This window comes from Camelus ferus, chromosome 17, assembly GCF_009834535.1.
Source record: "Camelus ferus isolate YT-003-E chromosome 17, BCGSAC_Cfer_1.0, whole genome shotgun sequence".
NCBI lineage: Eukaryota > Metazoa > Chordata > Mammalia > Artiodactyla > Camelidae > Camelus > Camelus ferus.
The window spans coordinates 9,379,575-9,404,681 of NC_045712.1; the positions used below are offsets into that span (position 1 = coordinate 9,379,575).

The 25,107-nt window shown below is 36.9% G+C and overlaps 1 protein-coding gene and 1 long non-coding RNA gene across 6 annotated transcripts in view; one reads left to right on the forward strand and one right to left on the reverse strand.

Moving 5' to 3' along the window:
* The window catches only part of LOC106729852, a 659,616-nt gene that overhangs the window by 408,267 nt on the left and 226,242 nt on the right, over positions 1-25,107 (reverse strand). The gene's annotated exons all lie outside the window — the stretch shown is intronic.
* Positions 533-25,107, forward strand: part of MDFIC2 (MyoD family inhibitor domain containing 2) — a 93,556-nt gene continuing 68,981 nt past the window's right edge. Inside the window, exons 1-2 of the mRNA XM_032458012.1 lie at positions 533-1,066; positions 1,647-1,734. Of these exons, the coding sequence (XP_032313903.1) occupies positions 1,647-1,734 (88 nt within the window). The 5' untranslated portion in view covers positions 533-1,066. The remainder of the gene's footprint in view (positions 1,067-1,646; positions 1,735-25,107) is intronic.

Below are 25,107 nucleotides of genomic sequence, written 5' to 3' on the forward strand. Positions count from 1 at the left end.
TAATTAGGTTAGAGTAAAAGGTTAGGTACCTCGGAGAAATCTTAAAACTTAAAGCCACAATTTGAAAATGATGTTACAGAATCTGACCAGTCAAGGTCTTCCTTGGCTGTTTAAGGAATATGAAATTTATCTTTTGGTACCAGTTCTATTGTCTTTAAAAGCTACACTAAGCAGCCAGTTTTCACAGAAAACTGGGAGCCAAGTACAAGAAGAAATGGAGTTAGGGAGAGAGGTAAAATGAATACCAGACGATCAGATAACAGACAGTTGTCCAGGTAAAGACACTGGAGGAGGCAAAAATAAAGATGATTTTTTACAGTAAAAAAATCACAACATTTAGGAATGTTGGACTATTTATCATCATGCATACCTAAGGGTAATGCTTTATGTTGTTAACTTTCTGTTGAAAACAGTATTATCTTTGCCTAACAATCTAATGACAAATCCTCTTTGGAATGCCATTCCAAATTCTTTTTGCAATATCTGCAGACTCTCAAAAGAACTTGAGATGTTTTTTTGTTGCCTATAAAACATTAGGAAAACGTGCTTTTCAAAATAGCAGCTGCAGGCTGAACTTCTAGAAAATAAACCTTTTGCGGTTTCTCTTCCGTTTCTTGGAGCCCAAAGAGTCTCCGTACATTTTTCAATCTATTTTTTCCTACATCCTTTAATAATAACCATAAGTGATGAATGGCGGGTGTGGAACAGGAGACAGGACAACTCTGTCAATTTGAAAAGAGTTCGGTCTTTTTACCTTATTTTGCAGAGTGTCATTTTAAATAAGTGCTAGCCTGGAGAAGGTTTTTATTGTTTTGAACCACAGGCTTTATATTACCTTAAAAAAAAAAAAAAAAACAAAAAACAAAAAACCTCTCAGCCGCAAGTTGGATGCTTCTGGCAGCAATACAAATCTAGCACCACCCAGGGAGGGAGTGTATTTGCTTCTTCGCTCACTTCTGGCAGGGCAGAGGGATGCTGGACATTGAGAGACAGGGAGGCTGCCCAGAGCACTGCCACACTGCTCCCCCGTCCCGCGCCCTGGGCCTCCTCCCGTGGGAACACACAGGTAAGTACATCGAGGTGCTGATACTAGTGGAGCATCCTCGCTCACTGTGAGAAGTCATGGAAGTCGCATGCCGTGCACTGAGGATGCATAAAAGGTCTCAACACCTTGAAAAAAAACAACGTGGCCTGGCTGAGGTCGGAAGAGTCTCAATCTACCCAGCACATGGCTGAAAAGGTCCTTCTGTATTTATTAGTATTTATATCTTTGTACATCCCTTTGCAGCATGCTTTTCTGTAGACTGCTAAGAAAAACATCAAGATGTTTGTTTTTGTTTCTTTCTTTCTTTTTAAACAAATCTCTGGCTAGTTGTTAATCTGTTATTCTTTTGTATTCAGAAATAAGAGTTTATAGCAATCCTGACTGCTGAAAAGTGAAATATCATCTGAAGTTTGATTTTCAATGTCAATGTTTTAAAATACTACAATTGGATAAAATGTAAGACTTACCATTAGAGAGGGAGCTGAAAAACTAGAGATAAAATGTTCCTATAATATGGCAGTTGTCTCTAAATATAAGGTTCCATGTTATAAATTTGGGTTCTTAATGAATTTTTTATATCACCAATTCTGTTTCCACTTAGATGTCAGAAACTCAGCAGGAAAAGATAAAAGTCAGAACAGCTGAGCATTTTGAAAATGATAAAAATAACACTTCTTGGTTGAAGGAAGGTAAGTCCTCTTGCTGTTGATTTTCTATCAATGTCAAAATTGTGCTTTTATTTATAAGCAAGAAACAATGTGGCAGAAGAAGGGAAAATACCCAGGCAGCTCAAGTGATGTTAGTACTTTTGATTTTTCTTTTCTTTTCTTTTTTTTTTTTTTTTTTTTTTTTTGGCCTAAGTGCTAGTTTGAGGGTATTTAGTATTGAAATGCTTTTTGTATTTCTTAGACCACAGTACATGCAGATGATTTTATTGGTAAGAGAATACACATTTTCAACTCAGATACATGTTATCCATGAGGTTCTTGTTGTGCTGTAGAATTTTCTCCTTTGTAGCCAGGAGGATGAAATAATTTGATGACAAGTATTATTTTTAAATAATAATCACAGAAAGGCGTGCAGGCTGTAGGAAGTCATGTCTACAAATAGAATTGCCATTCACTGCAATTAGAGAAGCCACCTTCCCAGAGGAGAAGACGGTCAGCCGCAAGCACGGCGTGCGTAACGTGGTTGCTTGAAATACACACACAAATCAATATGTCCTCCTATGAGGAATACAAATTTGTGCACTTTGGAAAATATTTATAAACTAATGATGATTTACTAGAAGGTTTGGTTTCATAGTCTTTTCTTTTTATGAATACCTTTAATGTCTCTTTGGGGAAACTGACTTGATAGATAAGTTGTGTCTTTTACAACATTTCATGAATCTATTTGATTGTAAAGAGATGGCTCTTAAGTAGTTGCCATTCTTCAAAATTGTTTGATAAGGTCATAGGAGACTTTAATAAATAAGTTTTACCACATCAAAATAGTAATGATAATGACATCAAACACGTTGACAACGTGCATTGGTGCTTATGCTGAATCATCAGAGGAACCCTCTGAAGCACTAATTATTCCTCATTTTCAGGTGAGGAAACAGAGTCTCAAAGAGTTTAAGTAAATTGCCCAAAATTACAAAATTAAGAAGTGACAGAGCTGGGATTTGATCCCAGCCTGTGTGAGTCCACAGCACATAAATTTAACTACCACCTTATACCGTGTTTCACAGGAAAGATATTTCGGTTACTTGCTTGGACATGATCTGTGCTCAAAAAGTTTCCGTAAAGTGTTTAATCAGTACCCCCACCTTCACATATACTCTCCCATCCACTCTTATTCTTAATCCTGCCTTACCCAACCCTCATTTTTAAATGTTCACTTTTTTAAAAAAAAGATCATCCTTCTGCCGCATGGCCCCCATAATCAAATTTAATAGCTGGAGCTCAAATTTAATAGCTGAAGACTATTTCAGGATAAAAGTTAGTACAGACATGTAGTATTCTCAGAATAATTTCCTTCAGAAAGCCACAGGGCTGATAAATTATTTCTTTCTTTCTTTATTTTTATGAAACCATCTCTTAAAAAGAATCATAAAAAAAAAATGGAGAAGTGAAAAAACTAAACTTGGTCCAAAGATACCCCTGTTTTTCTTCTGAAGACCAAATCCGTGAAGACAAAGGCATTTTTCACTACGACTTATACTGAAGTTTTTCTGATTTATTTTTGCTTTAATGGCCCCATGCTCTACATGTATCAGAGAGAAATGATGAAACTAAGAGACCAGTCAATTGTTTCCTGAAGACTTTTCTTTTTAAAAAAAATTGTGTCCATTAAGTACAATTTAGGCATTGAATTCTTGTAATCTATAAAATCTAATTTCCCAGGTGACCTGTTTTATCCCATTTGGACACTTCATTTAAGCTACACTCAAATTATGTTTACTGTATTTCATAAAAGGAAATCGAGCCAGATGCTAGATGACAACATCTTAATTGGGAATTATCAGGATGAGTTAGTTTTCGAACATAAATGTCTTTTTCTTTTAATGTTTAAGGAACTGTAGATGTGTTGGCTCATTTTTCTTAAAGAAGGCAGGCTGGTGCAGTGGAAAGAGCAGAGGATTTGAAGTCAGGCACGTGAAGTTTTGAAAATTCGTCTCAGTTATTGACTAGCTGTGTGACTGTGTCATGTTGCTTAACCTCTCTGAGCTTCAGATTCCCTAGCTGGGGATTATAATACCTGCTATGTGAAACTATGGGGAAGAGATTTCATCATTTGTGTGTCTTTTTTCCTCTTTAAGATGTGATTCAAAATCATATAACGTTTTCTGAGACCATGGTCCACACTCTGAACAACCTGCACTAGTCACAGCACTCTGTATTTTTACAGCATTGTCAACAGAAAGGACCACAAAGTATAAAGAGGCAAAACAGCAGTTGATTTGGGGTCTAGATTTGCAATTCTGGGATCACAGATTTCAAAGGAATCCAGAATAGTGTTCCACCACAGGAAAATGGGTAGTGGATTTTATGGGAAAAAGCAGGAAGTTCATGCAGGCTTAGACAAGTTGTTCACCAAAGATTTGGACTGTTCCATACATAACAACTGGGTTATCGAGAACATCTCATCCCCTAATAGGGAAAAGTTGGGTTTACTTTGTCCAGAAAGGTCCAGTTCTCAGCATACTTCTTTCCTTTTGGCAACTCAGCAGATATTCAGCAGTTTTATTTTTGAGCGTTCAGCCAAAGTTCAGCATGGGCAGCAAACAAGGAGGTCCTCGTTTCACACCTCAGTCTTTCCCACCATTGTTTCTTTCATAGAATTTCATATAAATGCTTTCTCTTGGTCCCTACAACCATTTGGTATGCAGTAGTATTGTCCAATTTTACAGATTAAAGGACTGAGGGTCAGAGAAACTGGATCATGCTCAAACTTGCAGAGGCGTTAAGTGGCAAACTAAATCTTGAACCCAAATCTTCCAGTTCCAAACTCTGTTCTTTGCCTTAAACCACTTTGTCACAGGGACTTCTCCAGCCATTATCAATCAACATTTGAAATTTATCAAACCCCCTCCCTCCCCCAAAAAAGAAAAAGAAATACAGTTGTCCTGTGGTATCCATGGGGGGATTGGTTCCAGGACCCCCTGCAGATACAAAAATCCAAGGATGTTCAAATCTATCCATAGATGTGGAAACCCATGGATAGGAAGAGCCAACTGTAGAGACTTTAAAATTATTCAAAGGTTTTTTTCATGAATGGCCAAAGTAACTGCTTCTGCCATCACAATGTCTCTTGCCTCCCTCTACAACCCTAGCTGAATACTGCCCACTGTTAAAATGCAGGGAATCAAGGCAATGCCTGATTAGGGTTGGAGCAAGTACTCACTGTGATCAGCTGAATAAACCACTGAGCATAGAACCTGACCTCAGAATGAGCAGGGGACCAATAAAAGTTACCACCATCACTGCTAACTTGAGTGCTGATATTCTTTCTAACTTCTCACCTTTAAACATTCATTTAATTTATCCAACTGGATTCAACATTTATTAACAGCGGTGTTACTGGAGGCAAGGCATGAGCATGACATTTTATCTAACTGTCTTGGTTTTTTCTGGAAGGTGAAGAGGCTCTTATTTGCCTTCTACTTTCTGTCTTTTGGACCATGGGCCTGATTTAGCAATTATACCAAAGAGCTGGTTAAAGCAACATCTAGAGCTTTTATTAACAATTAGGGTAAATACTATTTAAGAAACACACTAATAAACCTGAAAATGCACTCAGTGTAAAATTAACTGAATCCTATTTTACCTTTTATCAAACTATCAGGCAATCTTACACCATTACTGGTCACCTAACCTTTAAATTCTTGACTTCTCAAATTGTAGACTGGTCAGATTGCTGGGTCCCAACTTAAGGAATTCAGAAGAATACAGGTGGAACCCAGAAATAAATGCTTAAGACCAAGTAACACAGAGGCAGATGTTCAGGGACCATACTGAGAGAAACCTTGTTTTAAGACAGTCAGCGAAACAAAATATGACTTTGAAATATGCACCAGGCAAGACAGCTGTCTTGTGTAACTGTGGACCACGGCGGTCTGGAAGGTGGTCATGATCTGTTTACGTAGGTGGAGAGGAAGAGTTAACGCTGGGAGCAAAGGCGTCAGGGGCTGCAAGGTGCCTGCTCTGGTGCTAGGGCAGTGGGCATCTTGGAAACAAGGGGGACAAACTGAGTGCCAACTATAAGTTAAGTAGTTGGAAGTGGGATGTAAGGGTCAGGGACTAATATAGTGCAGTGTGATTGGGGCATATAAATCTGTAACTGGAGTACAGAGTGAGATGAGGCAGGCAGAGGAAAGTTTTAGGCAAGAGAGACAGTGATGACTAAGACAGCAATGCATTCAGTAGCCCTAAAGGGAGGTCAAAACGACCAGGAGAAACGTCCCAACAAGGAGAGGAAGAAAATAAGCCTAACAGTGAAAAACTTTATGAAAGAAAAATTGATATAACAAAGAAATTGGGGGGGGGGGGGATTACAGGTGGAATCAGATGGCATGTAATACCCCATTAAGCCACGGAGCATTCGGGGTAAGCATTTCAGTGCTTGCACCTTACACCATTTGATACGGAAGAGAAGCATCAGGATGAAGGGATGGAAGCCTTTAAATTGTTGCCAGTTGCAGTTTAAAACCACAGCATCACCAGTGTTTGAACTACACAGTTTCTTCCAGCGTCTCCTGATTTTCCAGGAGAAGTTGGATTTCTATGTGACATCTCGTGATTTCTAAAGGTTAAGTAAAAACAACAACAATTAGGGTAAGAAAGCACCATGCAGGGTAAATAAAACCAGGTTCTGTGAGTCTATTTCAGTCCATAGGCTACCAGTTTGTAACTTCAGTTCTAAAAGCTTGTATCTCTTAACAAAATCTATTACAATTTCCTGAAGACTGGTTTGCCATAAATATTTACATATATATACTCAAAGTCAAAACAGTTGTTTGACCTAAAAAATGAGAAATAAAGAGCATTGAAATACAACTGTTTGTCCTTCAAAAGACTAGTTACCTGTAATTGTTTTAGTGAAGCAGTCTCTTTATGGTTGTAATAAGTAGAGGGGAGAATAAAATTATTCCAAGGTACAAGTGTGCCCTCAATGTACAAAGCACAGTTTTATAATCTAAACTGGTGTTGACTCTGTCCCATAACTGCTACATTTCCCCACTGAGAAAATTCATATTACAGAAAAGATTTGACTTTAAAAAAGGATGGAGGGGAGGAGGGCAATGAATAAGCTTTTCTCTCAGCTTCCAAAAATTCCAGGAAGCAAAGAGCATAAGAGCTGAAAATTCTCTAGTTATTCTGAACTAACTATAGCTCCTTTTCTATAAGTGGTCACATGTTGACTACAGTCTTCAGTGATTTCAAATCTTAATGTAGATACGTTTTAAAGGAATCTCCCCTAAACTTATTTAGTACTGATGTAGAGGAGTCAGGTCACCAATGAGTTGGCATTTTGAATACTCTGGTTATTACTGAGTCAGAATTCATGAATATTAAGAGACTAATAATCCAAGATACTGGGAAACATCCTAGAAGCCCAAAAAGCCGTGCTCCACAAACTCCCTTTTCAGGATAATGTGGAACCGCAAATCCACAACACAAGAATCCCATCTCATTCCGGATCAAGGTTTACAGAGGAGCTAGAGAAAGTGTAAACCTTACTCACATTTACTGACATTCGTAAGTTCACTGAATCCCCTTAATTCTAAGTGAAGACCATTTACTTCATTTGCTCAAAAAATAATTTTGGATCATAAGCATTAAAACAATTCTGAAATATGTATTTTATGCAATTCAGTGAGCATTTGGTAAGGCTCCTCTTGAACTCCCAGACAGCATATTAAACAAAGAAGTCAAAAAATGAAAATGTCACAAGTTTTACCCTCAAGGAACTTGTATTTAAGTGCTTTATTATAATGACTAAATATTAATCGATCCTAATTCTCTCACTCGGATAATTCTTATTTTTAAAAGGGCTGTGTTCTTGTGTCTAGCTTAAAAATTAAGCCACACTAATACCTATTTTAAACTGTTACTTTCCACAAATAGCCTATCTTGATTTCCTTTTACTAAGTATACAAAGGAAACAATCATTAGCTCTTATTTTTACAGTCTCCACGAACTTGGGAAAATGTGTCACCTAATAACCAAAATACAAGGAAGGAGAAGGTAACAGTCAAACAGAATGTTGTTTTGTTTTTAATCAGAACTGAAAGGAGAGATGAGATGTGAAAAGATGTCCTGGCAAGTCATATAAGTAAAACAAGCACACGATCACATCACAGGGTAACTGTTTGCAAGCTTTGAAACAAGATGATGCGATACAGACTGGCATAGGGAACTCTCCTTTAGAATCAGTTGTCACAGAAGTCTGAGGGAGATACTGGAGTCAGGACTTAATTGACAAGAAAGAGCTAGCTGTGCAAAAATCTGGCAAGAGCATTCAACAGGGAAAAGAGGCTGTGTAAAGACAGGAGGGCTCAGAATGGCTGGATGAAAAGGAAGGATGAAAGAAGAAAGGGAAGGAAGAAAAAAGGCAATAGGGAAGGGAGGGAAAAAAAGTTGCAAATAATGTACAATCCTGCTGGCCACAGTCAGGAATTTGGATGTTTTTCCCTAATTTGAATTAGAAGCCACTTGAGATTCTGAGCAGGAGAATATGAACAATCATTAGTTATTGCACATGGTATTGCATGTAGGCAGAATAAAATAGAAGACATTGCAGTTGACCAAGCAAAAGATGGTAAGCGGGATAGGATACAACTGTGAAGGTCAGAGGCAGAATAGGATTCAAGACCTAGTCTAGAGGCAGAGCCAACAGAACTGGCTGGTGCACAGATGTGAGGCGACAGAAAGAAGCGAGGCAAGGCTGACTCCTGGCTTGAGACACTGCATGATGGTTGTGCTGCGTGAAGAATATGAGAAAAACTGGCTGGAGATGAAACAATCAGGAGATCTGGGGAGAGGGGTCAGGTTAAGTGTGAAATGCCTACATCCCCACGAAGATTATCAATCAAGATGTATGAGATCAGTTGTCCACTTTAAGTAATGTTGAAAGGGAACGTTGGCTAGAGATTTTGCCTTAGACCTGAAGATTGAGAAAGCATCTGCTGATGGGACACTAAAGGAAATGAAGTAAAATTTCAGGTAGAAGGGGTAGGGCAGGAAAGAATATGTCATGTTTCAAGAACGCAATGAAAACAAGAATGGCTGGAGCATTTTCACCCAAAAGAAAACTGACATTTAATGAGTGTGGGGAGTTTGCCCACAAACAAAGCCTGGAACCTTTCAGAGACCTTGGTTAACATTCTTTATTCCAATAAACTCCTTACCCTGGAAATGCCTACTAGAGATATATTTTATACTGTAGTAAAACACATCCCACTGCATTTTATTCTCGAAAGAAAGTTAGGCAAAGGACTATCAAAGGATAACATACTAATTTAAAAATTTAACAATTATAAGATGAGTTCTTATAATTATAAGAGTTCCAGGCCAAGCCTCAAGGTCTGAGAGCTAACGGTGTAAATCTTGGTCCAAGCAAGAAGTTCTGGGAACCAGGAGTGCTGATGTCCAAGGGCAGGAGACAGATGTCCGAGCTCAAGTGGAGAGAGCAAATTTGTCCTTCCTCTTCCTTTTTGCTCTATTCACCCCTTAAGAGATGGGATGATGCTCATCCACTTTGATGAAATAGATTTTCTTTCATCAGACTCTCAATTCAAGTGCTCATCTATTCCCCTGAAACAGCCTCATGGATGCACCCAGAAGTAATGTTTACCAGCTATCCTGGTATCCCTTAGCCCAGCCAAGTTGACATATAAAATGAATCATCACATAGTTTTTGACCAGAAAGTAATAGACAATCACTTTTTCTAGCTAAAGTTAATGAAGAGAGGAATTTATTGGGAGGCATAGAGTCAGTTTGCAGTCTAGAAAGAAAATTCAGGTCCAGAACGAGGAGGAATTAATTTGGCTCTAGTGATCCAGACAGCAAGATTTGTCAATATATTCAGGTCACCACTCCTAGAACAAATTAGCTCCACACACTTTTTCTGTCCTCTCATCCTCCTGCAGTCAAGGCTGCAAATCTCAAGGAAGAAAGCTCAACAGTTCTGGCTATGAGTCCCCATCCTGGCTAGGCAGGGTAGGCTAGGCAGGGCAGGTAACCTTGACTGACAGTACCACAAGAAGTGCACATAAAGAGTGAGAGACGCTTCTTCAGGGGGAACTCAGGTTCTAGCACTGGAATGGAAGGAGAACAGGTGCTGTGTGGCTTCCAAATAATGTCCAATCTAAAAGCCAGTACCCATGACCCAATTTCCAGTGCTTTTACCTCAAGGGATAATATTTTCTTAAGAACCTGACACGTACTATTGATAGAGCACTGAACATTTCAGGAAGGAGAGTACTTATTTTAAATGTATTGGCCTTCTACTGGAGTTCAAATGGCAGAATCATCTTGATTCTCTGATAACCTTATTTTACATTTAGAAAGTTCAGTAAAAGATGAGATCTTCTGTGTCCTCATAGGTCAACAAATTAAATTCCAGGGGCACGTCCTACAGCTGACGGTTGAAATTTCTCTCCAACGAAGCCTATAAAGTTGTAAGTTCATTTCTTATAAAATGATGATGCTGATCCCAATGGAATGGAAGGCCTAGAAGATGCCATGTCAGCCTGGAGACTATGACCAGATGAATTAATCAGTGCAAAGTCCCTACAAGTTGTTAAACAGCAGATTTAAAGACTCTCTTTCAATGATGATAGGACAGTACATCAAATCCAGAATGATCTTAGCTCACCATTATTAATTGCAATTTTATGAACTAGGAGCGAAGCAAACTGCAGAGACAAGGAACCAATCTTTCCTGTCTCAACAGGAAGAAGAAAATTGTACCTAACTATAAACTTCAAGAGATTTACTTCTTTCAACTGAGATTTTCAGTAGATGCACTCATTTTCCTAGATGTCACAACAGCTGTAGATCTGATTCACTTAATCAGCATTAGTATAAAGAGCAATCTTATAGCGAGAGAAAAAAAAAATCCCTTATGTTCTACGCCTCAGGAATAGGGACATTGCATTTCTTATAAATTCTACAAAGAGATACTTTATTTTTATATGATTATGGCCCATTTCTTTCAGCTTAGGAACAGCATTTAGAGGGAATATACTCTCTAATAAAATGCACCTACACTAGGTGTTCACCAGACCATTAGTAAAAAAAAGAATGTGACTAGAGCAAATGAAGACATCACTCTACAGGCATAAATCACCTCAACCATTTTAGCCATTATTTAAGCCTGTCGAAAAGTAAATGTGCAGCAAAGACGAAAAGCAAGGGCAATGACAGTAGTTTTACCAGTGTATAACTTCAAGAAAAAATAGAGAGGACAACTCACAGAGGCATAGTATTAAATAAGACATCAGGCAATTCCTCCTCTTGAGCTGAAATGCCACATCACTATGGATTTGGAAAGAAATAGCTATTGCAGAAAAGACAGTAAGAAAGGTGCTTTGTAATTTCTGTCTGAAACAACAGGCAACAGGAGAGGAAAAGTTGCACATGTCGATTTTATTTTCTTTATTATATTTTGAATATACAGCATTATAGATAGGAAACCAAGTCTCTTCTAGAGTTACCAAAAGATACACATTAATACTAAAATATCCTGAAAGTAAAAATCAGAAAAATATATAAAGTTTATATAAACTCTTTTGAAGAATAAAAAATAATAAAAAAATGACATTCAATAAAAAAGAAAAGATTTCACTCCTTACATGTGTTTTAAAACTAATTTCTTAGACCAATATATGAAAACTCAGATTGTTAAGACAAATCATTCATACCAGAAAAGCAGCATTTGTCTTATAAGATAATATAAAGTTCAGTAAACCAAATCAACAAATGCTTTGATTTCCTGCAAGGCACAGACTTAAGCAAATAGTATACCATGATTCCTGTGCCCAACGAACTTACAATTCAGTTGCAGAAAGAAAAGACTAACAGCACATCCTGTTTGCAGACAGGAGCAGGTGTTTTCAGCTGTATTTGAAATATAGTACAATACGCACATGCAATTCAGATGAAATTTTTCAGGATCAAATCTCTCACACACCAAACCATACAGGTACACTGGAATTCCTTATACAGATGAAGATTTCTCTTAAGATTAAAAACAGAGCTGGTTTGTTTACTTTGTTTTTAATGGATTTAGCAGATAGATCTGGGCTAAAACAACTGCACACAAGATTCACTTGAAAACAAAAGGATTCATTTAAAAATATTAACTTAGATTTCTTTCATAGCTCTAAAAAGAAATGACCTATTGTGCAAATAGTCTTTAATATATTACCCAGCCTTTTTTCTTTAAAAAAAAAAACTGATATTCTCACTTTAAAATGAGAAAAAGCTATAACACGAAGAGATAGAGACACTTAATAGACAGTAAGGGAGCTCACTTTTCCCAGCGAAATTCTAGTGTGAATGATTTATTGAGTAAAGAGGGAATACTGCATTAAGGGCTTTTTTAAAAAAATAGTAACACAACTTGGAGGCATAGTATATATTTATGGGACATGAATACAGTGGAGTGTCCAACATGTGGTTAAACCTCTCAATTCTGTAGACCAATGACCATTAATTAAGAAGTCACTCTCAGGCCTCTGAGTTCTAGGGCAAATTACTAAGTCTGAGTTCTGAACTCAGTTCACAACTTGCTCTGTCATAGAAGAATGTACTCTTTGCTTCAGTTTTACTTCAAGAAATCAGTCTCATCTTGGACTCCCCTAGTAACTAGGAGAAATAACTTGTTCTCATCATTTCACAGGTTAACAATGCTAATTAGAAATCAAATCTAATTTTTAAAAACATTGAACAAGGAAATTTTTACATGGTTAAAATTATATATATAATTATATATTGTATACATAGTTATATATAACACATATGTATATGGAACAAAATATTTTATTCTATCCTTCTCTCAGGCCTTCCAACAATGTATCTATTGACTACCTTCTATTTGAAAGACAGCAGGGTAGTTTCTATGAGAGAGTAAGACATAAATAACACTCTAGATGCCTACAATCAGTGTATATGTGGGAGATGGTAGTTAAGGAAAGTTCACCGTAAGTCAACAAATTTACCAGAGGAGAAATGTTAAATACATTACATTGTTAATGACTCAAGGGCAGTGGGGGTTATATGTCTTATTTACTTCTATATTTAAGCATCCAGATAGCCCCTGAAACACAGCAGATGTTCAAAAATAATATGAATAAATGAATTAATAAATAAATTCCAAAGATGATATGATATTCAGAAGTTAAAAAGAACACATCTAAAATTCAGAAACATTGGGAATGTAGCTAGGCTATAAATCATGAGTCCAGCTTTAATAGGCATTAGTATTACAAACTGATGGAATATGATGGTCTAAAGCAGAAACAGAAAAGTCCAGGGTGTTCAGAGAACTGTAGTTATGTTTGGCTGGGTACAGGGTATGTGTGGGACAGCAGGAAATAAACGCCGGCTATGTTATGAAGGGCTTTTAACACCAGGGTGAAGAGCATAAACAGAACGTTCTAGGATAAAAAGTTATCCTCTATCGATGGGGTTGGAGCTGGGAAGGGAGACAGGAGCTAAGGATGACAGAAAACTCTGTGTTTTTAGAAAACACTTTTTGTTTTTTTAGAGAACAGTTATGATTTGAGGATCTTTATGTAGATTGATTGGAAGGGTAGAAATAGAGGTGAAGGGCGGAAACAGGGTGACTAGTTAGAAGCTTGTTGCATCCACAGATGAGAAAGAATGACTTCTGAATTGGGCTACTGGTTGTCAGGACAATGGGGACAAAGGGGCTGGTACCCAAGATAATGTTGGCTCCAATGCCTTGGCCACGGACTACGTGTTTAGTGGCTGAGAGAGAGGAATTGTCAGAGAATCTGGAAAACCTTGGGGTTGAAATTGGAATTTGTGTGGGTGTGTGTCTTTATGTAAGCAATCTGTTTATTTTAGAAAAATTAGACAACGCAAGTGGCAAAAAATTACTCCAAATCTTAACACCCAGAGGTAGCCACTATACATCTTATATGTTTTATATGTGTATCAATGTGCGTATACACACACTACTTAGAAAACTTAATGAAGTCTATTATGCACTATATTTAATAATGTGTTTTTTACTTACAAATTAATGTCAATGCCTTTCCAGGTTAATAAATATAGATTGACAGCATCATTTCATCATTTCAATGACTCATTTCCATGACTCATTTTAATACACAGTATTCCACTACTGAAGTAACAAAATGTATGTAAGCAATTCCTTACTTTTGGCTATTTAGGTGGTTTCCAATTTTTTGCTTTTAAACCTCAAAAGGATACACTATAATATCTATTGGGATTTCCTTTTAAACAGACTAACCAGAAGTATCTTGTAGAGTCAAGTTCGTAGCAGCCATATTCAGGAAGAAAGTAAAGGTCAGAGAAGTTTAAACAATGCAGTCCAAAGTCACATAGGTAGACAGACCACAGCACCAGATCTCAAGCCAGGTATTCTAACCCAGACCCAGTGCTTTCCACCACAGACTCTGCTCTGAAGTATACTTGAAGGTAGATAACCAATAACCCCTCACCTGCACTCATTATCACAATTAAAATGAAAGGAAACTGAAAAGGTTTGGGGAAGTCTTGCTATTAAATTCATCTTTAGACCTCCTATTCATATAGTTGGATTCTCTAACTACCTGTCTTCAACACAGACATGGTGATTTAAGTGGAAAAGAGGACTTAGTTATGACATTAGGCAAAGATTCAGAAGCCGACTTATCTACAGACTGCAGTGATTAAATAGTTCAAAATGAATTACAACAGTGTAATATTACTGCATTCATATTTAAGAGATAAAAGTTGGAGTACAATTTCCATAATATCCAGTCATTTAAGACACTAGAGAGTTAATCATTTTAATATCTTTCCGTTGATGGTGGCTAACTAAACAAAAAACATGGCTGATGGAGGAGGGAAGTGGAAATCTTATTTTGTTTGCTGATCTTTGTAAAATAAGCACTTGAAAATAAAACATATCACATCAAAGTGTGGCAGGGAGGGAGGGAAATAACTCTGGTGGCAGAATCAACTATGATCAGATTAAGAAACAGCAATATATTTTTGCATGGCTAATAAACAGATCAAAAACCTGCAAACCTAAGGATATTTGGATGCCAAACTTAACTTTAATTTTCACATATCCTATCTGGTCATACCATCTCTCTAGCAAGAAAATTATATTACACACAGCCCTGCTTTCTCTTATTCAGCAAGCAGCACCCCATCGTCAACCTTAGACGTGACCTTGATTTTCCATGTTATGTTTAGTGTTTTTAAAAATTTGTCCCCTTAAATCTTTAAATAGAACTTAGCGAAGAATAAGACAGAGTTCTGTAAAAGCTTGAAGCCAGAAATGAACACAGTGCATTTCAGATGGCCACTGCGGATACTTCATCCATTGTATTTTTCAAACATAAATTAAATTCAGTAATACTTTGGTGATCAGAAGCCTGCTAGGTTACAATATTTTTTAGTTAAAATTATAAAGCTATTCTTTTGGTAATCAAATGATACTTTAAAATTACTTCATCTCCTAACATCTACCCCACAAAAGGAAAACAACAACAAAATACTTAAGGATTTTAGTTTCCCCCATTACGTAAAATGAAAAATTAAGTCAGATATTTTTTCACCCTCCGGGAAGAAGTTTAATGCAGCTCAAAGAATTCTGACTACACAAATGCACTTACTGCTCCACAAGACACGCAGACATACACAATAAAAAGCATCCCTAGTTCTGTCTAACCAATTGAAACTACAGTGATTGTATGAAATTGGCATTAGTAATAAGAGAAACTAAATGAATAACTTGGGGGTTAAACAGAAGTATAGTCTAATTACAGCCCTCTAGTGGCTCAAATACCTAAACTGTCTATTTCCACCAAGACATCCAGTCTTTGTGATTTGCAGCAATTTTCTTACAACTTCTGTGTGAACTTGGCCTAGCATATTCATGTAAACAGGTAGGCCCTTCAGTTCTTTTGCTTTGTTTCTGTAAGGACTCATTTTACAGTTATTACCCAGAGCCAGACAAAATAATCTGCACAATTATTAAAATTGCCCAATATTAAATTTAACAAGAAGAGAGTGCTTAAATATAAATTGAGTTTGTTCGCTTTTTAAAGTAAGCAGAGATCAGAGAGAAAAAGGTTTGCATCATTTTAGAAGAACATTTTGATAAGGAATAATACATACTCTAATTTGTCAATCAACAAACACTGGCAAAATCATGATATACTGGTGGCAGGTGGGTATTGGATCAAAGCCTGAGAATAAGCTAGACCAGAGAGGCAGATATGTGAAATAAGTTACTCTAAGGGCAATGGGGAAGTATTAAGTGGCCTTAAACACAAAGAGACCATTATTAGATTTGCCTTTTAAAAAGACCACTCTGGCAGCAGCGTGAATAAGATAGGAGAAAAAGTGGATTGGCAAAGTAGGTAGGAGGGCTTGCAGTAGCCAAAGTAGAAATTTTTTTAAAATGACAGTATGAATGAGAAGAGAAATTTTGAGAAACCACTGAAAATTAGAATTGTCAGGACTTCCCAGTAACTTTCTGTGGACGAAGGAGACAGACATCAAGGGCAGTATCCAAACTGCTGGGTAAATTATCGAGTTCTTTGCTCAACTGGAAGGAAACCCAGGAACTGGAGCACATACATCACTTAGTGTGAGTAAAATAACTAAATTAGTTTTTAACTACCTTATTTGGAAAAAGTATGTCAACCAAGAGGTTCTAGAAATCGGAGCTGAGTACTTTTTGGACTTTGGTTAACTAAAATGAAGTCCATCATATTTTTTGGTAGGTTCTGGATACAGAAGTTATTAGGGAGAAAGTAGGATTTTCAGAGTTCTTCCAGCCTCTGAGTCAGGGAGACAACAGGCTGAAAGTCTGGAGAGGGAAAAGCAGAACGGGGTTTAAATTAAGCTTCAAGGCCTCTCATGTTTTAAACTAAGATTTATTTGGGGGCTTAAGGGAAAAGGAAGTCTAAGGTTATTAACAGGTGTAAGCAACTCATTCATTTTATCTTCGACTTATTACAAAGTGAAAAAAATGTCTTGATAAACAAGGCTTTCACCCCTTCCCATCAGTAAAAATGCTGCTGCTTAGAATGAATTATAAAATGTAAAACAGATCTAGAATTCTCTTGATGTCTTCAACAAGTTGATTCACACGTTAGACACAATCTTAAGTGGGGTACACAGAGGCTGTGAGGTTTGCAAATCAATGTTGTTTCTATTATTATACATAGATTAACTGTATTGTTTCCATGAAGATAAAAATATATATAATGAGCAGGTATAGGAAGAGGAGAGAAAATAAATAGGGGCGTGTGAATTTATCAAACCACATTTAGTTTCATAAAGTAAGGCTTTATATTGACAATGAAAGTACAACATCTATGCCTGAGATATTCAACATGAATCAAAGATATCATGGATCAAAAATACAGCACTTGAAAATATTTCCATTGTGGTGTTTATACCATTTGGAACAATGCTGCTGAGAGCCGAGTCTTAGGAATCACAATGATCCGTATATAAAATCAGGATCTACTCCTAATTAAATGGTGACCTCAGTCAAATCAACTAACAACACTGAACTTCAGCTTCCAGAGCTAGAAATCAAAAATAATAAAGGCTGTTGGAGCAGACAATGTGCATTGTGTACTCAACATCCGTTTTCCCCTTCTTCTTAAGAAACTTCAATTTTGTTCAGAAACCTACCTATCTCAACGCAGTCACGCATTTCCAAGGAGGCTGGTTCTATCAAGAGTCCCAGGAGTGAGATGAATCCTGTTGGCTTAACCCAATCATGGCGGTACCGCTGCCTTGCCAGTGAACTCATTCTCATTGATTTATTCATATCAATATATACTGAATAAGTAGTATGCAGAATATATATTCCTAATTCTTGGGAGACACCTGCGAAGTACTTAGGTGGAAAGGTCGTGATGTCTGCAGCTCTTCCTCAAATGTTTCAGCAAAATAATAGCAATGACACATAACACACTTACTGTTTTAGACAACAGTTTGTGAAATAATTCAGGACAATGAGACATGAGTCTGCTGGAAAGTTCTGGTACAGGCTTTTGTTTTGTTTTATTCTGTTTGAGAGAGGGGGAGTTGGTTGCTTTATTTATTGGTCTGTTTATTTATTTAGATTTTGGGTTTTTGGGGATCCTAAGAAAGTCTGCAAGAAAAGTTCTTTCCACTTTTGGATGCTTTATGAGATATTAAGTCTTTATGTGATGCCTGTAAGTGGAAACATCTCATTATCATGAAGGGAAGCCAGACTAATAATAAAGCCACATATCTGACCTAGATCAACGCAGGAAAATAAAGGAAACAAAAATCTGTGTTCTTATGGCTGTTGCTGAGCCATTGATTTGATCAATCCTTGAGCCACCTTGCCTCTGAAACTAACATGCGGGAAATAAATTACCTTATTTTAAAGGCAAGTTTAAGTTAGAATTTTCTGTTATTTGCAGCTGAAGGCTACTCTGCAGAAGGAAAAATAGTGAGTGAAAAGTACTGAGCACGCAGTAACAACTACCGTTACTATTACTTTAACCTTTCTTCTCATAGTCACTTTTCAGCTCCCTTTCTCCCTTCTCCTGATCCTTCTGAAACCATCAGGAATGTGTGGTTTCTTATTCCTTTCTATATTCCCCTACATGCCTACACCAGTGTTTGCCAACAGTAAGTGCTTATAAATATTGTCGAAATAGAATAGAATCTAAACATTTTCACACATTGTACTGTAAGATCTATTAATGAACTACCATGGACAGATTTCAGTAGCAAAAGAGACTATTTCATAAAGAACAGTATGAGAAAAATCAATGCACTTTTTATTCCAAAGAATATACTTTTTATTCTGAAGATAAATAGAAATTTCTATGAATCAAGGTTTAAATGCTAAAACACTACTATTTTGAACCAGTGACACTTCTAAAGCTCTGAGGAAAAAAACAACTCAGATGATAAAACTTAAAACATGACAATCTCTTTGTAAAACCAAGCTGTATTTTTAATAAAGATTGCTAAATATTAAAAATTCATTCAACTGTTGTCTAAAGTACCATCCTTGATCTTATACGCACACTGCTGAGTGATAGCTTGTGCTTTTTATGTTTTCACACTCCCTCTTTCACCAGATAACTCCACTCGTTTTCTGGCTCCAAGAGTCTCTTTAGGTCTCAATGTGTAACACAAAAACAAGTAAAGTGATGAAATAGAAAACGGTACAGTTAATTGTACCAGTTAGCAGGCTCATGAGACCTTTTTTTCATTCTCTTCTCAGTAAGATTCAGATATTCCTTCATCATTTTTTTTTTATCTTTCTTAAAACTATCTGGATGAATTTGAATGTCACACACACAAAAAAAAAAACAAAAAAACTCTTACTTCTAGTTCAGTTCAGTGTCGTGCTGAAAAGAAATGGAGAGAAAAGGAACAGGCCTAACAAAAAAATCTTTTTTGGCAACAAATACCAAACTAATACCATGTTATATTACTGTAATACCCAACTAGAGTAGACATGTTTTGTTTTCACTAACCTCTAACTAAACTTTAGAGTCCTTTTCAATCATAAATAAACATCACAATAAGAGCACTGGCAACAACTGATTTTGTGAACAACAGAAATCATGACTATTTTCATATCACATTATAACTGTTACTAATATCTCAAAATGTTGTTTATTCTCATGCCATCATTAGTTATTCCATTTCTGGGTCTTGCTGAATTTATTTGATAAAATGCACATATATTATTGTATCAATAATTTTAAATATTTTGATAAATGTATGTAATTGGTTTCCTTATAATCCTATGCATTTTATGAATTTAAAACATGATTCTGAGAAGTGGTTTATAGCCTTCACCAAGCTTCCATGACACAAACAAATGTTAAGGACCCCTGAACTAAAGAAATGCAAATAAGCAGCACACTTCCAGAAATCTAAAATTAAGGGCAGGGGTGTTGGCTAAGACTGAACTGCTGCCCCTCCCATCACACAAAATGCTACACATTTCCTCTCAAAGGGCAGAAATCAAAGTTGACTGCACTTCCAACAAACAGCCTTTATTCCTTCCAAAAGATAAATCTTAAATTTTCAGAAATCATTTGTGCATGTTTCCCCTGTTAGATAATTTTGAATCAAAAATATTCTATGCGTATTTTGGAAAAGTTGATTACATCGAATTTATATCCACCAGGGTAATTCTACCTTCAAAAGCAAATTTTGAACAAATCTATTTTTTAAATACAATTCCAATGTATAACCATAAAAAGGAAAAGAAATCTTTATCTGCAAAGGATAGATAGATAAATAACACATACATCTATATATAGATATAGATGTAATATACACATTATAAAATAAGTAGTTTTAAACATTCGTACAACATTCATTCATGGAAATGAATTTTGGTTTCTGTCAAATTTTTAGGTGGTTTAAAAGTGTTAATGCTCCAAGAGAAGAAAGTTCTTCCCAAAATATTTCTATATAAAAAATACACAAAATACGTAAGAGATATGAAAGACTGCTAGGAAAAAAAGAAATCATCATCAGTTTATGAACTTTCTTTTCTTAATATCTCTGAAATTAAAGGAGCCACACAAACATAGCTGGAATTTCATCTCTGCAATTGCCCCCAGATTCATCCTCATTATTGTTAATAGTGATTAACAGTAAAGTAAGAGTAACTGCATTTACTAGGCACCAGGCACACTGATTGAAGTGTAGCTGTTAAGGGAAACAAGGCAGGCATAGTAACTATACTCAGAGACTCTGGTCTAGTAAGGCAGACATTACATATTACAGGTAATCTGTTAAATACAATTGTTAATATTATGAAGGAAAATCACAGGGTGTATTAGCTCACTTAATTCCTACAATCACTCTGTGAGATAGGTATTAATTATCATTTCATGAAAAGAAGCTTAAATTCAGAGACATGGAGTAACTTGTCCCATATCATAAGTGGGCCACAGAGATATCAGTGTAATAGAAGAGGTTGAAATACACAAATTTAATCATAAAGTAACAGCTTTATATTACAGTAATGCTTAGCTTCCTGAGGGAAGGGACCATTATTTGGGTTCAGCTTTGAAACCATCATGTCTTGCATAAGATAGGTAAAACTTAACAAATGAATGACAATAAAAATAAAACATTGTACGAAATTTAAGTAAAAGAGGTCAAGGATGGGAGAACAGGAATTACTACACTCAGACATTCTGCCAGGAAGTTACACACAAGGGCTGCAGACTATACATCTTGGAAGAAGGTTAGGTTCATCTTTGGTTAAAAAAAGGACTCTTTTGGTGAGAGATGTTTGTAATGGGGGAAGATATGCATGTCAGGGGATAGGGTACCCTGTCCCTGTACCAGAGATGAGGAATCTCTGTGGCTTTCTCTTGATTTTGTCGAAAACCTAAAACTGCTCTAAAAACTTGTCTGTAATTTTTTTTCAACAATACAAAATGAATACATAAGTAGACAAGGGAAACGTTAAGTATTATTTAATATCTAAGAGCATCTACTATATGGATAGCAAATACATTGATCTTTAACTCTTAGGTTCTAATCCACTATCAGTGATCCCTAGGTGGGCTGTGCTGAAGAGGTTTCTGACTGGTAAAAGGGCAGCAAGGCGGTACTGAGTACCAGAGTGGAGAATGACAGAATGTTTGCCAAAGGTCTGCCATTTCCTGACTACTGATGTTCTGATGCTGTGCTAATAGTATTGCCCCCTTTCAAGAGCATCTCAGAGTGTAGTGGGAGATAAGGTCAAAGAAACAGAAAAAGTACAGGACACCGTGACAGGTGCAGGAACAGAGCTGTGTTCAAGATTCTGTGTCAGATGAGAGAAGGGAGATAGGAATTCTGCTTGGAGCCATTAGTAACTCGATGTATTTGTTATAACAATAATAATAACAGTATAATATATTGCATTATAATTTTCCCAGCACTATACTAATCACTTACATGTTTTAATTCACTGAATTCTCTCTAAATTCATAAGGGATGCCCGCTATTATTATTCCAAAAAACCTGAGAAACAGTTGAGAAAACTGAGTCCTAGATAATGTAATTAACTTGCCAAAGGTCAATATATGGTGGGTGGAGAAGCAAAGTACAAACCTCAGATGGTCCAGAGCCCAAGATGGGAACCATTAAAATATGTGAAAAATACTTTACTTGCACTTGGTGTGTTTCCTCCAGAAACAATTAAAATTACTTTAAGAATATTCTGTTCCAAATAGGTAATTTGGAATCACAGTGATTTAAGTTTAATCCACATAACATTGCCAATGAAACTTCAAAAACATAGATCAGCTACAACAATCCATTTACTCTTGATGTTTGTCGCTCTTCAAATAATCCTTTTATTTGTTTGTTTGTTTTTGCTTTTGTTTTCAAATAGGTTAAAAGAGTTTTGCAGGAAATCTATGAAGAATTAAAGACAAATCTTGATAGTTTACCATTTGGAATCGGGTTAACCTCACTGGATAACATCGTAGGGCAGGATTACAGAAATAAATCATAGGGATTATCAAGAACAAATATCCCAGCCTTGGCACTTTTCCTGCTGGTTAATGTTCATTAAGTCTGTCTAATGAGATAAAAAATATCAATGAAGCACAACATGACCCTAGCTTTCATGGAACTTTAACCAGAACGAGGTAACAGTTTTAAGAGTCAGACTCATGAAAACCATTCTAATTGGGCTTTAAACCCAAGTTTTATTCAGGATTTTAAAATGCCATTGGTATCTCTACCACCCAAAGACATGTTAAGCCTCTTTTTCTGAGGGTGGGTAGATGGAAAGGCCACATATCGGAAATCAGAGGTAGACTTAATAATCTTGTAATAATTGTGTAAGATTATTAACTGCACTTATATTAACTACTTGATTTTTGACATTTTACACATTCTTTTAAAAATATATTATTCACTCACCACCCAGACTGAACAGATGTTAACATTTGGCCATATCTGCCTCAGATTCTTTTTCTTTTTTTCTTTTAAGAAATAAGTACCACATACTACTTATTCTTATTCTGTACAAAATAGGGATTCTAACTTGCATCTCCCTTGAGATTAAGACCCCAACCCTCAATTTTATTAGGATAATAGCTACAAAGGGTCGGACCAAAGCATCAATCCCGTTAATCTGTGCAGGCACCACGGAGGTGGGTGACACAGTCAAGCCCACTGTACAGATAAGGTAACTGGCACTAGGAGAGGCAGAGACTTGCTCAGCTAGCAAATGACACAGGTGGGATTGGAACTGGGCTCTGCTTGTCTTCAAGGTCCTTATTCTTTGAATGTATCTATAGTCCCCAGGAAAAATAATGATCTCCATCAATCTGAACAGTAACTGTCCCATCCCAGCTTCTCCCAAATCCAGGCCTATTTTTACTACCGTTATTGAGCATTTACCACGCGTCAGGCACAGTGCACTGAATAGGCAGGTCAACCAGAAAGCAATCAATCAGAACACTGCTGATTTTACAAGGCTTTTGCAAGTCTATTCCAGTGCCCTCCTCCCTAATAAAGCTGGGATTCACAGACATCTCCTGCCACAGGACCACTTATGCTCCCAATCACCCAGTGCTACTGCCTGTGCCAAGATAAATGGATTCTATTGCTTGATTTTTTAAAAAATCCCTTGGTGGAGAGAATTCTACTGAGGTTCCTAAGTCACTAGCCTCAAAAGCTTTGATGATCAGGATATATTCAACTGCTTCTGCAGTCTCTTGCTGCATTCTGCCCTGTTACCAGATTTAGTCTATTGTGGACACCCAATTGTTTCAAGACTCATCTTTTATTCCCCTTTCCCTATCTTCTATTGGTGAGGTCACGTTGGCAGATTCATTTATTCTACAAATATTTACTGAACACCTCATTTTACAGACACTATTCTAGGAACAAACAAAATAGTCATGATGTTCGTACGTTAGCGGAGAATGGCAAGTGATCAGCAGACAAGTAAGTACATAGTATGTCTGGTGATAAAAGGGCTAATGAGGGGAAGCAGGCAGGGTATAAAAGGGGTAGCCCAGGAAGGTCTCTCTGATTAGGTAACACCCCAGCAGGTACCAGAAAAAAAAGAGGAAGAGCCACGTTAGTATCTGGAGGGAAAGAATTTCCATCACAGCAAATAGCAAGCACAAACTCACTGGGTCATGAGAATTCTTGGCATGTTTGAACCAGTGGAGTAGGATGAGCCAGGTTGAGTGCTAAGAGCTAAGGCCAGAGAGGCTCAAAGAAGCCTTTAAATTTTACCTCAAAAGGAATGAGTAATCATTACCATGTATAAGCAACATGATCTAACTTACAAAATGTAGGTTGTAGAGATAGAACATATGGGCATTTGGGAACTCTGTGGGAGACCACAACAGATTCCATGTGGCTGAACACATCTTCTTGAATGATGTGTCTGTCCAAAAGGGCGTCCATTCCAATCCATGACTTGCCATGGGTGGTACACAGGGTGTTAAAGTAGGTCAAGGGGCCGCACACAAGGAAATCACCCAAAGTGCTTTCTCCATGAGCCCAGCTCTGGGTTTCTGTGGCTAGGACTAAAGAATCTGCATTTCAAACAAGGTGCCCTAGCGACTTACATGTGTAAGAATTTTGGAAAGCAGCTGGAGTCAGGGAAAGTTTTGCAGAGAAGATGATTCTTGAACTGAGTTCCAAAGACAAGAAAGAGTTAATAGGGCAGAGAGCAACAGGGGTGAGGATCCCTCAGGGAGAGTAACCATCATGGATAAATACCGAGAGACATAAAATATTATCTGACATATGATTCCCACCTGCAATTTGACATAACCGGAGCAACTTAAAAAAAAAAAGTTTTACCCTGTGTCAGACATACATGTGATCTCATTTTATGACCCCATCACTATTAAAGGGACTTCAAGGAAAGTGAGAATCAGAGACACTAAGTGGCCTATTCAACATTACTCAGTAAATGGTAAAGGCAGAAATAAGGCAAATGAGGTTTAACTCTGAAGCACGTGATCTTAGCTATTAGACTGGGGTGAGTCAAATAACAGAGGTCCTTGAATGCCTTTGTATAAGCCAAAGTGTTTGAATGTTGACATAAAATCCATGGGGAGTTATCTTGAAAAAATTTATGGAAGAAATTTATGTGATGTGATCAGATAGGAGTTTTGGTATATGACTTCTGGCAGCTGGAATATAGGCAAGAAGTAGTGATGGCTGGCATTAAGTTAACGGCCAAGATACTACCTTCATTCAGCCACTAGAGAAAACAGAGCCTGAGGCAAGGGTAAAGTGCTGATGGCTTACTTGCGAGGTACCTACGGCAGTGAAGGTAAAGAAATAAAGTAAGTGTAGCA